Here is a 14366-nt window from a genome sequence, read left to right as displayed (position 1 = left end):
CTGAAAATTCATACCGTATAAAGGACGCACTTATTGTTGAGGCTCAAGTCTCTTTTTCAAAGTTTGGTGCACAGCTGAGGTGCTTAACTTTATTTAAAGCTTGACCTCGACATACTCAACATGAAATACATTTGTCATGGTATGAAAAAGTCTCAAAATTACAAGAGCCAAACTGACAATTTATCAAGTCTAACAGGATCAACTTTAGAGTACTCTCTTTAGAGTTTTGTTTGTAAAACAATATGCAGCAAGCTTAACTATCTTTCCTGTTGCCAACTGGGTGCATATAAAGATTTAAAGGTATTAAGAGATTATACAGAAAGCACACCAAACATTTCTTTTTTGAATTTGTCTTAGGAAAAAAATCAATTCATTAAAATTAAATAAAACCTTGTATGACGATAACCACCAAATGTTTTTGCCAGTCATTTCAACAAGTTATCATCTTTCTACAACACAGCTCTCCTGGACAGCTGGAGTATTCACAGGTTTTCACAGTCACAGCAGCGACTGATGAGCTGAGAGAAATGGCAAACTTGGACCGAAATAAGCTTGTAATAAACTAATTTAATTAATTAAGCAATGAGCTGTAATGAATACTTGCACACCAGCCTTCTTCAACCTAGGAGTCAACAGTTAATACAAGTTATAAAAATAGGTTCATCATCTCAGAAAAAAAAAAACATGTTTGGGTAGAAAAATCTTAGGAATGCCGCATGCCTCAGGATGTGGCAATGGCAGAGTATAGTGTAGTTCAATTATTCATTAGGCAAGCGCATTAGCTCAAACCAGTCCACATCTCTTCAATCTTCCGAGGAGCCATTTGTAAAATGCAACACAGAATATTGAAGGCTGCTCTACATAATTTGTGCCCATTTATTTTAAAAACTAACAATTATAGACAGAAAACTTAACACTCCTGTAAGAAAAAAAATTAAAGATTATGTAGTACAAAGGAATGTACCTTTACATATAACAGAAAGACTCCATACATTTAATTTGAAAAAACTTCACTATATATCCACCATGGAATGAAAAATGACATACCTTATACCTGAAAAGTTAGAACACCACTCGGAAAGAGCAACACTGAATGTTTTGGAATCCAGCCAAGTACCCTTAAAGGCGGATTTACTGGGCTTGTTTGATTCATAGCACGTTGAACCTTCCATTTGAATGCCAAGGTCATACAACACATCTACTTCCACAAATTACTGTAATGTTACTTATGGAAGCTGGAACTGCAGGGCTATTCGTTATTGTTTGCTGTAGAAGAGGCTGCAGAGCTTCAGATACAATTCCTTCTGCTCACTAAAAGCCACACACCTAGAAGATCACATCAGTCACATCACAGAGAAGTCCTTTAAATGTAGAAGCAGCAGGGGAAAAAAAACATGGCCACACCCATGCCTGAGGCATTTAAAAAAACATGTACAGAACTCATTTATAGTCATGTCAGTACCACACCCAAAGTGGTATATTCGGCTATATTTAGTATTATGCCAGGACAAGGGCTAATTTTCTTCTGAAAACTCCTAAGAGAAATTCAGAGTGGCATTGTCCATTTTGCTGACAATATTAAAAAAAAGATCATTTTTAAGCTCCAAAATATGGATGTAGTTGTTAAATATACAATCTGGCCATCCTTGCCTAACCACAGCAAAGAGGTGAAACGGTTAATACAATGGTTATCAAAACTAAATTGTGTCTATTCTTTTAGCAAAAGCTAACATATTACTTGACACCAGGATCTGAACTTGCCTTATAAACATTCAACCAAATGGAAGCATTTAGATTTGACTATGAAACAGTACAATGGTCCCAGACACCTATATACAAATGTTAATATTTTGGCTGACTATTTCATGGATAATGTAACACTGGAATCAGTTTTCTTGACAGCAGATTTTAGCCATTCCTAAGTGAATTTTAGAGAATAGAAAAGAATTCTAAGCCCTGCTAGAGCACTGAAGCCAGTGGAAATCCATCTTTAAGACTTTGTCACTTCAAAACAAAGGCCTACTGGCAAACAGGACAGGACTCCAACAAAGTTTACAAATACATGGCTCTGAAGATCTTGTACAGAACTTCCACTCAGTCTTTTATTCTGGCATCATGCCAGGAAAAAACCCATAAAAGCACCACATTCTGTAATGTTTATTTGCGTTTAATACCCCCCAAGTACACTTCTTATTTTTGACATACCAGTTAGGACCTGCTTCTATTCAGATGCACTTTCCAACAAGAATGTACAGTGCGATGTCACACTGGGGCATCCACAGACTCTGAAGATTGAAATCCTAATTCCTCACGCAATTGAAAGAAAAAACTAAGTAACTAAGTGTATGACAATTACCAGATGGCTATACTCTTTGATCTGAAAGGTTGTTTAGTTTCCTAAGCTATCACTGCTTACTATTAGAAGGATATTTTCATTAAAAAAATCAAATATCATAAACCCGATAATGCACAGAAAATGAGTATACTAGTGCTGACCACCTATGAGAAACCATATCACTTTCCCGAGCTTGCTGGACAAAGGTGCTCTTGTCCAGAGACAGCTGTTAAGGCCGCCTGTTACAAAGAAATGTGTTCCTTGAGGTTATCAATACCTGACTATCAAGAATCCAACTAATTCTTGTAGATCGAGTTGGTAGCTGAGTCAGCATGCGTAGGCTGTATAGGAACAGGTAAAGGTTTATTCCATGCTGAAAAGAGAAGAAACAACGTTTGGTGGAGACCGACACACCCGTAAAAGGCTCCACAGCCGAAACGGTGTGTTTCTTTTCTTCTAACTACGGAATAAACCTTTACTGGTTCATCGTAACAACGCTGGCGTTTATGTTACTCGTGATATACAAGCCCTTTAAACGACGATTCAGTACACTAGTAACAATGCAAGGAAACATACTTATATTTCAGACTGAATTAGTACTCTGAATGAAGTACAGTACCTCTTCATGTAAAATATAACTAAGGACATACATAATCTATTCCGATTGAAGCCTGGAGCCTGACAAGTTCTTCTTAAACCTCTGAAACAAATGCGTATAAAATAAGATTAAAGTTTTCAAAATTTGTGAACATCTTTATTTCAGACTAACAGCGTTACACATCTTTTAGCCTGAGGCTTTTAAATGAGTTTTCCTAAAATCCCAAAACACGTTCGGAAAGGGATATCCAACTAACAGACCACGCTGCCTCAGCTAGGTCAAACACACGAACTGTGTCGTTTCTTGGCTCAGTTTGCTTCTGAACTGAATGTATCCAAACTGCACCTAAACCAAGCTCCTTCTGCTACAAAGATAATTGCTGTAAAAGTACTGCACGCTGTAAAAACTCAATCTTTTTTCGACTGTCAACGTCTCGCTTAAAATGGGAAGCAGTGCTGTAACAGAGACTGAGATTGGGAGTACAATGTGGCACACCCCTAACAGCTCCAGACCCAGCTCTCTGCAGTTACACCTTAGAAACCAAAACATAATACGCTTTTAAAGTATCCAAATGAGAGGAGCAAATTTGGCACAACGTCTAAGAAATTTTGGTTGATAAAAGATGTGAACGCTACTAATAACGCAATGCACCCTAATTAACGCGTGTACTTATACTTTATTGCAAATTAAAAAAACCTCGCACCGTTTGTACCAGTTGCATCCAGGTACATATCCCTCATTGTTAAAAAAATAAACAATGCAAAATTCTTCCTTAGAAAATGTCTCTTTAATTATTCTAACACGGTTCAAAGCAAATTAGTGTCTTGGCGCTACACAAACCGTTTTACATCCGATCTTTGGGAAAAGAAGACAACAGCTGCAGACGTACTTTCTGTTCTTATTGACAACGGAAAGAAAAAAAAACTTAAGATACAATTTGTAGATAAGACCAACCCATTTTACAATACCTAATCATACGTGCAACAAATGCATAATAAAGTGCAGTTGCAATGAAGCATAAATCTTACTTTTTTCCCCCTTTTACTGAATAATTCCGGTAACGTCCACCGCCTGCTTTCTCAACCAGTAACTCCGACTCCCCAACACAAGTGTAAATGGGAGGGGGGATTTCCTCCCAGCCCAGTCGTAGGGCAGGGCTCCACAATCCTACAATATTATTGGGCAGCCGAGTGCCGATCTGATCTCAGGAATTTTCATGTTTGCCTCTGGGAAAAGGAAACACAGTCTCGGACCTCCTCCTTGGATTGCATCACCTTTTTTTTCTCCGCTGGCTCTGGCAGGAGCTACTATTCGGCTGTAAATTATTGCTTGTATAGTAAATTAGTCTTGAGTAGTGTTCGCATTGGTATACCGTAATCACGTTCATTTCTATCAATAAAGGAATTGTTTAACTTTTTTTTTAACTACGAGTTTCTTAATTCACTTTTCATTTACATTTTCTTGTTGAAATGCATTGAAATGCAAGTAATTCAGTTACAGACAACCAAACCAGATTATCATTGGTCCTAAATTTAACTTGTAAGGTTCCACGATAGACTTTTATCTTTAATTGTTTTCGTCCATCAGATATGAACCATATATTTTTATTATTTACCAGATTTCAGCTCTGTTTTCCCTGAGATAATGTGGGTATATAAATTCTGTTTGCGTTTGCAAAACATTTTTTTCCACATATACTATGGACAAATAGCGACGATTTACAATGCAGAAAAGTTAATATCCTTTAAAGTTTTTATTTCTACACTACATATTTTTTATTATATTTATACAAAAATCGAAAGTTAAATCTGTTTTGGCGTTAGCATTTCAGCCGTACTTAAAAAATGCGTTTGTTGTCCTTGTGTACAGTATGTGAACTCCTATGTAGCAGACTCAGCTTGTGCTACATTTTGAAAACTGCCAATTGTTATCGATGAGTACAGCCTCAACAGCAAACCGGGCCAAACTGTTCAAAGGAGGCCGCCTTGCAAATTAGTATGTACTTAGGCTGATAAGGGCAATGTATGCACTTAATTACTAAACTTTATACACCTTACCTGAGATAAAATGCATATTTAGTGTTGTACCAAGCCAAGACCTTCAAGGCTGTTAACTTTCTTCCATCCCTTATGTACTGAGATTGTTTCTTTACCGATATACTGTATATGGGGATACACAGCCTCTTTCATATTTTCTTCAGATACTCCCTTGAGTGTGACAGTTGACATACAGTAAGAGCACCACCAGACAGAATCCAAAATTACTTCAGTCAGGATGAGGAGCAACAGGTTTGCAGACTGAAGCGCTGGTTTTACCTGTCTTCTAATTGTTCAATGAAATGTTGTACAGTGAGCTTGATGAGAATGAGAGCGGAGAGTGAGAACAGCTTGTATCAGTGAGCTTGTATCAGTGAAATAATTAAAACTGATGGGAAAATGCAGAAAAAAATGCCATAAACTGAATTTTATGGCAGGTGTCAATATAATTTTGATTATCATCTTCTGTGTAGGGCTGCACAGTAGAACATTGGAAGCATTTCTGCCTTGCAACAATGGGGCTTGGGTTCGAATCCCGGGGTGCTATCTGCATGGAATTTGTATGTTCTCCCAGTGTTTATGTGGGTTTCCTCCCACAGATCAAAGAGATACTGGTAGGTTAATTGGCTTCTGGGAAAACTGGTCCTGGTGTGAATGTGTTTGTGTCTGTGTGTGCCCTGGAGTGGACTGTTATCCCATACAGTGTGTATCCTGCTTTGCGCACATTACTTGCTGAGATAGGTTGTAGATAGGCTCTGAGGTCCTCGTGACTGTGTATTCGATAAAGTGGTTAGAAAAGGGATGGATAGAATTTATATCTATTTTATATACATACTGTATATGTTAATCACAAATGAATAAATGTGTTTATTTGTAAACACAGTATGTTCTCTTTAGTACTTTGTATTTGTACTTTGTATTTTTAAATTGGGAACAATGGTCAGGATGTGTTGTAATGAGTTCCAAATTAACCCCACTGTGAGAACTCTTTGACAAAGCCAGTAGCCCTGGTATGACCCCATCACATCAGCACAGCATAAATGTTTAAGAGCTCCACTGTCCCATACAATCTTGTGTATCAGGTCATGTGTGTCATAAAGTCCTTTAGTCCTGTAGCTGTGTGTGGAAGTGCTTTGGGATTGCTTGAGTCAATGAGTCTGTAAAAGGAAAGAGATATTATCTTCTGTCAGGTTCTAAGAAAAGGGAATACAACTAAAACTACATTTTAAATAGTATCAAAACCCCTAACACATAATCAAACATGTTATATTTGACACAGTTCTAGCAGTATCTCATGATTTAATAAAGTATACTGTTGTAGCCTACCTGTTGTAACATGGTAAAATCGTAGCCTAGAGTGATATTTCTTTGACACTTAGTATGTTATGTTAACAAAAAAGAGTATGATGAGAAAAACACAGAAATGCTTCATTTATTACGTTTTACCACTTACAAATTAGTAAAGAAACATAAAAAGACTAACTACCAAAAATAATACATATCATTAGGTATTGTTTCTGAATGGAAATATGCAGTAATATAGTGCTCATTCTCAAACAAAAACACCAGTCACTGTAAAGGATCACTTTATTTGCCAAGTACATTACATGTACTAGGAATTTGACCTGGTGCAAAAACATATGCATTGACAGTGCATATACACTTCACACAAAGAACATGCACAGGTGCACATTCATGTTTGTTCTGTGATTTTGTCCTGTTCACCTTTGTCGGGGTGCTTTAGTATAGATCTGTATATTTAAAGCAGAAAGAAAATGATGACCACACAAAACAGCAAACTTCAGAGTTCTTGGATAATGTTAAATTGTTTTTAATCATTTGTTGATTTCATATCCAGTGCTGAGGCAGATTTTCACTTAATCCAATTTTATCCTTCACCCCCAATGCTGGTGGTTTGGATGGTTGGCATAGATTAGCTCAATACTTTCTCACACCTAGTCAACCCTAAATATAACCCCAATTTAATTCTAAATCTTCCCAAACCCTTAATTATGATACAAACACATGATAGGTATATACAATGTGTGAGAGCTATAGATATTCAGAAGCTCCTGGAGAGTTTAAAGTAGATGAGTTGCCAACCTGCAATCCCATGTCTATTAATCTAGCCTGTATAATTAGCGTCATGTGCTTTTTTACAGTAGGAAACTAACCTTGACTACAGTATATTATTTTGAGGTGCACAGAGTCATGCTGGCTCTGTGAGGCTGTATGTTTTATTTTCCACAAAGTCTTGGCATTTCTGCTGAAAGGTGGAAACAACTGTAAAAAAGTAAAAATCTTTTTCAGAATGTAGGGTCTTGTTTTTTCAAAGACTATGTTTCTGTTCTGGTTCTTATAGACCGTATACTGTATATCAAATGTGACAGACAAAATGTTCAAGGAAGAGTGACCTGATTGGTTCCTTTTCTGATAGCTTGTTACAGACTGAGGTTAAAAGAAAAGTCCCTGTTTAGTCCTTGAATAGACTTGATAGGGAGGATATTTGATCCAATTATTAAAAATCCTGAACTCACTGCAAAAAGGTAAAGCAAAAGATTAGTTTAAAGCTCAAACAATGTAAGGAAGCTTAAACAGAATGTGGTTGAAACCAGTGGTGAAAACTATACGTAGACTTTTCAAGAAATACCTGTTTCTTTTAATATAGAAGATTATCATCTCAGTAAACATCTACCTTCAGTACCAAAGAAGTAAGATCAGACTTCATCAGTCAAATACCCTCTTCTTGTTTCTGATATTTTCTCAGTTTCTTGATCAGAAGCAGGTGACAATACAAACCTTTGGACAAAGAGACCTCAAAATTCTTGTCTTCCAGAAGATTGTCCTATTATTCACCATTCTTTTTCTCCAATTTTCTGTCTTGTCCTCTCTGTTGTTGTGACAATATATCATTAGCCAAATCTTATTTAATTAAAGAACATGTTTCTGTTATTTTACCTGGTCTGATTGTTAATACTATTTCCTGTTTGTTTTCAAAAATCAAAAAGAACATTATCTGAGATAGATCCCTATATTATGTTTTCCTTCTGTCTGTAAATATCATAAGCAGAAGGGAATTTTATGATACAATGTGTTTTTGTGGTCATTACCTGCTCCTTAAACAAGGAGGTTGCTGTAATAGCTGGATATTTCCTTTGCTAAATAAAAGGAAATACCAAGGTTCTGGACAAAAAAATATGTTTTAGAGATCAATGTCAGGGAAAGAGAGCCTTCAGAATAAATGTCTATTATTTACCATTCTAAAATGTTCTCTTCCACAACAGGTTTCACATCTATCCACATTCTAACATATCACTACTTCACTGCTTTATTTTCAGTCCAGTAACCTTCCCTTAGCAGAACATTTTTTTTTCAAGGCGTGGACTTAATACCCGCTTAATTATGATCATATTGTTAGTATTACCTAACTACAGGAAGTCTGTGACTTTTTTCAGTTCTGATCCATCTAGTATTACTTTTATTCAATCCTTTATTGAGAACAAATTATTTTAAAATGAGAACCTAGAGACCCATTTATATAGCAAGTCATTTATACTTCAGATAAGACCTTAAGAACTCTGAGAAGAATTCAGACTAAAATATTCTGAACTGATGTATTCTAGGCAACACTGCTCAAAAGTACCATACCTTCTTAAACACAATAATACACATTCGATAGTGAAAGAATATAGAAAATTGAAAAAAAAAAACATTTTTCAATTTTGAGAACATTTCTTTTAGCAAATGTATATTTTATAATGCTACTCTAAAGAAAATATAATACAGTATGTAGGTTTTCAGTTGTTGTCAGTGTATTTCAATAACAATTAAAATGTTTCAATAAAGATTGCATAATATGTAACAACAAAGGTAAACCAAATTAGAAATACTGTATGTTACAATATATTGCATGTCACAATGTATTTCTAATGTCTACCTAGTAACACACCAGCTTATGTACTGAACACTTTTGCATGATGTGCTACATCCAAAATGTTTCCAGGGCAGCATTTCAACCTGCAATCACTGACAAGTTTTGGACGTTTTTTGTCCTCCAGAAATTCTTTTCATGTTAACAATCCAATTTTTTTGGGGTACGCTGGTGTCCTCTGGAGTTCTGGTACTGGTAGGTTAATTGGCTTCTGGGAAAACTGGCCCTGATGTGAGTGTGGTCGTGTTTGTATCTGTGTGTGCCCTGAGATGGACTGGTGTCCCATCCAGGGTGTACCCCACCTTGCACCAATTGTTTGCCAGGATAGACTCTGGCGTACCTGCTAGAAGATGGATTGATGGATTTTGAAAGATTTTTACTCTTGGAAAAAACTTGTTCCCTCTCTTTTCTTCCACCAAACACCTTCTTAACATTTTGCTGCATTTATGCCTTCTCTATCTAGATTTGAGACTTTTGAATAAGATACAATTTCTTCCAGAAAGTAGGGAGAATTTAGGGGTCCACTTGAACATTGAACTGTATCTGGAAAATCGATCCACCAACTAGAAGGAATCCCTGTGATGTTTAGTCCAAACACTTTAACCAAAACTTTTTTTTTTGCTTTCTGGGGTTCCTCCAGTATGGTTTGCTCTTAGTAACAGTAGTTATTTGTATTTATTTTGGACCAGGGCGTTGAACAGTAATGGTTGTGTGCTGTGGGCGTACAGTATGCAATGCAATTAGAATGTGAGTGCATTGATAACATCTTGCTAGTAGAAAGAATGCATTTCAATGTAGCTCACCTCTATCTGGAGACAGTAGATGACATACAATGGACACACCTTTAGATGCTGGGTGTGTGTTACTTTATGCATTAATGTACAGTTCAGTAACATTCTTCTGAACTGCAATTAATCCCTACTATTGAGCTGATATATAATTATTTCATAAAAAATACATTGCAACAATATACTGTAAATGAATTAGTTGTTATTCTCGTTTTTTTTTTATTTAAAGGTCATGTCTAAATTGTACTGCTAGGACCAAGTCAAAATGGTATCTCACCCACACATGACAAATTCTACATCCAGAACGTGATGACAACTCTTCAACTGGATCTTCTTCACAGAGAGCCTCCATCAGACCCCATGTTTGGGATCTGTAATTGGTGGATAGGTCATTGTTTTTATTTAACCCTGACTGCTTCCAAACAAAACAGCACCCTAGATATTTCTTCTCCTCCTCACTTTAAGGTTAAAGTAAAAATTTCATGATCCTTTAAATACATGCTTGAACTAATGTCTGATAACTACTTTAATTTTACTTAATATTTATCTAAATCTATTTCAGTGATATTTGTACACTACACCTCCCACTTTAGATGTGAGTATATTACGTTTTTAAGAACTACTCACAGCTGTTTTAACTTTTGTTTTCTGATAAAGCTTTGAGCTTTCATTACATAGTATTGTGAAAGCTTAGTAGGCCTTAGTAGACCTATATTAAATTCAGCCAGTAGCTCATCTTCATTCCTCTGTATATGACTGTCTGATCTCATAGTCCATTCTCTTTATTTTTGTCTTTATAGAGAAAATAACCATTAGTATTCTACATGTGACCTAGTGAAATTTAATTAAGGAACTTTCTTTTATTCCTCTTCCACAGAAGATACATTAAAAACATAAGTAGTATGCAGAAAGTTTACAAAAGTTGTTAAGACTCACAATATAATGTTATTCATATTTATCAAATATTAACAGTTCCATCTGGCCCAGAAAGGACAGAAAGCAGCTCTCTGTATTGTGCTTGCTATGATGAAATTTCATCAGTCCCACACAGATCCTTATACAATAGTTGTGAATCATAAGACACCAACCAAGAGTGTTCAGTGAGGAGTAGAATTAATCAATTTCCCTTTGGGATCAATAAAGTCTTATCCTATACCTCCACACAAACGTATAATAACAGTGGGCTTTGACATTGACAGCCTATGAGCACAGTACCACCAGTGTACAGTACCACCCTGTGTCAACTCCATTCGTTAATTTTATTTAAACAAGTTCCTGTCACCTTGTTCTTATTCAGCTCTCACCTGTGCAATAAAAACATGAAACTAAACAGGATGACATAAAAAAGTACCATCCTTTTTCAAATGGATTACTTCAGTTCCGTTCAATTCACTTTATTGTCATTCTTCACTTATACAGATGTACAAGAGAGAACGAAATATAGTTTCTCCTGGCCAGAGATGCACAATACACTAGAAACAGTCAGCATAATGTCATAGTACAACACAAAAGATCACACACGAGGGGGGGGGGGGGGGGGGCTGAGAATCATTAGCAATTATTGAGGTAGTATTGGTATATAAGTAAAAAAAAGTGTAAACAAGCATTCTGAAATACAGGGGGGGAGAGCAGGAGTCAAGTGCAGACAATAGTGCAGGACATAGTCTTAACAAGACACGACAATGAGACAGTGTAGATGGCACAGCAGTGGGTGGTTGTTCAACAGGATAAATAGAGAGAGCAGCACATATTGCCTATGTAACCACTATACCTAGAATTTCATGTAAGAGATTTGCAATGGTTCGTATTATACATGCCAATGATATGCCACAAGGTAAGTTGTAAGTAAAAACTTGTAAGTATTGAATGTAACATGGTGTCTCGATGAATCATCCAATTTCAGATGCTGGTAGGCATGATTCATGTCCGACCTGGAATATAACTTGCCTCATGCTAAGTCAGCAAAGAGATCATCAAACATGAAAACTGGGTTTGAATGAAAAATTGTTTACTCTTAATTTCTGGTCACCACATAACCATTATGATCTGGTTTGGTTTGACAACTGGACTCTGAAAAGTGCAAGGGTTGGATTATTCCAAGATTTTCCAATCTGCTCAATCCAGTTTCTACTTTCCCCCAAGTGCCAAGATTAAAACACTGGTCTACAACAACTTCCTTGAAGAAGCAGGGACTGTCAGTTTTAGCTTGCTTGCCTTATGATTTGTCAGGCTCCTCCAAGAAAACACATCATGTAACGGTAAAAGTATTTTGCTTCAACTGTATGCTAACTGAAAGATGAAAGATGAGAGGTGGTATAGTTTGATGGTTGGCAAGAGTTGGGTGTGGTGGATTTCATTTCCTCTGTCTTTTTGTTTGCTTTGTCATTCCCAGCTATGGTCCCCACCCTAGAGTTGTCAAATCCTGAATCTTCTAATTGATGGCTACCTAGGAAAAACAATGTGAAGATTGCTGTCCCCTAATTTATTTTCCAGGTCTAAGTCCACTCCCTGACTGTGTGGGAATAGACAAGAGCCTTTGACAACTGTTGTCAGTAGATTAATTAAATACAAAGGCCAGACCTCCTAAATATAAGAAGCAGCTGTATAGACATTTTCTAATTGAGCCTTTCCAGAGCAGGAAGCACACAGTAGTTGGATTTTCATTCCCTGGGACAAGCTGCTGTACTTTGGCATACTGGTTTTCAGTTGAGCAGTGCAAGGATCTAAAAGGGGGGTGTCTTTTTCCTCCCTGGTTCTGGTTCTGCCTGGTTAAGCGAAATGTCATTGACATTAGAGATTATTTTTCAGCTTCCCGCACTATGCACATCTCCTAGTTTCATGTACGGTATGTTGTTTTAATATTTGAACTGTTTTGTTTGTATGTGTTAACTTACCATTGCTGTTAGAAATAGATCTTGCTGGCTTAAATGATGTGTCCTTCTGTCATTGACATTACAGTTGCTCATTGGACTTCTGTCTAGTTATATTTTATTTTTGTGTACAAAAACATAGCTCAAAAGGCTTGTCCTTTCCTTTTCTACAGGCTGAACTGACAACTGGGCATATTGCGCACAGGGGCATCACTAACACATTTGACTCAAATGAATTTCTATACAGTGTCTCAATAATGGTATTGTGTTTGTGGCTAATATCCAAGTTTGAGGAAATGAAATACGTACTGACTCACAACAGCAGTTGAAGCACCTGTTCAAATTTCCATCTTCACCTTTTTTCTGTTCCCTTGTAGTATAAAAGCCATAAAATCAGATTTGAAAAGCATTCATTTATAAAATAGGAATTCAATTCATTGCTGTGTACCGTTTCCTTTGACCCAGTTACTGTATGTGAATCTCTGTTTTGTTATGTATCGCTTTTTTTGCACCACCTCACCTGATGTCCTTTCTTATAACATGGAACATCACTTTCAAACACAGAACTGTTTATATAAGTACAAAGTGATTTTAAAATAGCTAGAGTAAGACATACAATTGTGAATTAGGGCAGTAACATTTATTCATAGGACAGATCCTATAAATACAGTATACAGGTAGGTATATTATACCTAGCTATGTTAAAGACATAAAGAATTGGGAAAAATAATAAGTTTAACATTTTTAATAATGAATTGTGTAATTTAAATTCAGTCGGGTTAATGACTTGGAGTAAATAAGTGTAATTAAAACTGTTAATTAAATAATTAAAAAATATTAAACTGACCTTTTAGAATGTCTTTTTGTCTTCTTTTGTTGAACTGGTTTGGCAGTAGCACTATGTCTTTGCTCCCTGGATTTGTTATAGTTGCTGTGTCCACAGCAGGACACAGGACACAGGTCATGTAAATATGAATGAGTGTTGAATTTGTATTGTAAACATGAGAGTTTGACCCACCCACCAGTATTTGTAAATTATAAACCCAGTATTTAGTTTACTGATTGCCAGAGGCTCCATGCTTCAACCCAGTGGAAACCCTATCTAATAAGGGGTTTGTAATTATCAACTGGGTTCTGATTTAGTGCAGGCCTGGATTACACACAGTTCCAAAAGGCCATTAGGGAATGTTCCCAAACCAATCCTTGGGATAGTTTGCTTATATTTTCCAGCTGTGTTCTCAGCTGCTTCACCAAACGAATGTAGAATTTGTAATTCTAATTTAAAATTACACAGATTATTTTAATTATTTAAATAGCCTAATTAAGAATTCTGTTGGAATCAAAAATCAGGGTTAGTAGATAAAACTTTCCATACATTGCTATCTTCTGTAACTTTTTATTTATTAAATCACAGAGCTTTTCTTAACCTGCGGTATAATTCAATTTCTTCTTAATGAATGTTTTTATCACCTTGTAGTCCATAGGTCTCCAGCCTTGATCTTCATGGGTTATCTTAATATTAAATCATCAATAGTTTAAAACCTGTATAGAATGGTTCAATTGATGATGATTATATATATATAATATTATATATTTATATATATAACACTTTTGTGGACATTGCACTTAAAGAACTTTACAGGTAATGGGGACTCCACTCTAACACCACCAATGTGCAGCCCCACCTGGATGATGCGACGGCAGCCTTAGTGCACCAGTACGCTCACCAACAACCAACTATGTGTGGGGAGGAGAACAGTGTGAGGAAGCCAATTCATAGAGGGGGATTATTAGGAAGCCATGATTAG

At 36.3% G+C, this 14366-nt stretch overlaps 1 protein-coding gene and 1 long non-coding RNA gene across 5 annotated transcripts in view; both read right to left on the bottom strand.

Annotated features, from left to right (window-relative positions):
• The window catches only part of LOC102688655 (plastin-3), a 55182-nt gene extending 51115 nt beyond the window's left edge, over window positions 1-4067 (bottom strand). For 2 of the 3 annotated variants that reach the window (XM_006632604.3, XM_006632605.3), the window contains exon 1: window positions 1048-1187. In XM_006632604.3, coding sequence (XP_006632667.3) covers window positions 1048-1172 — 125 coding nt within the window. In that variant the 5' untranslated portion in view covers window positions 1173-1187. Of the gene's footprint in view, window positions 1-1047; window positions 1188-3961 lie in introns of those variants that run through there. The other variant, XM_015351080.2, reaches the window with a different exon arrangement.
• A 2479-nt stretch (window positions 4068-6546) lies between these two features.
• Window positions 6547-13433, bottom strand: LOC107077833 (uncharacterized). 2 transcript variants are annotated; one of them, XR_011190254.1, is made up of 5 exons: window positions 13406-13433; window positions 9966-10059; window positions 7769-7859; window positions 7144-7252; window positions 6547-6720 (listed from the first exon to the last, which is right to left on the bottom strand). It is a non-coding gene; the product is annotated as an uncharacterized lncRNA (long non-coding RNA). The 2 variants fall into 2 exon arrangements; XR_001478815.2 differs by having other exon boundaries at window positions 6547-7252.
• Between the last annotated feature and the right edge of the window lie 933 nt (window positions 13434-14366).

The sequence above is a fragment of the Lepisosteus oculatus genome, chromosome 8 (genome assembly GCF_040954835.1).
Source record: "Lepisosteus oculatus isolate fLepOcu1 chromosome 8, fLepOcu1.hap2, whole genome shotgun sequence".
Lineage (NCBI taxonomy): Eukaryota > Metazoa > Chordata > Actinopteri > Semionotiformes > Lepisosteidae > Lepisosteus > Lepisosteus oculatus.
The sequence above is the reverse complement of the archived record's forward strand: the minus strand, read 5'-3'. Positions and strand labels throughout refer to the sequence as shown.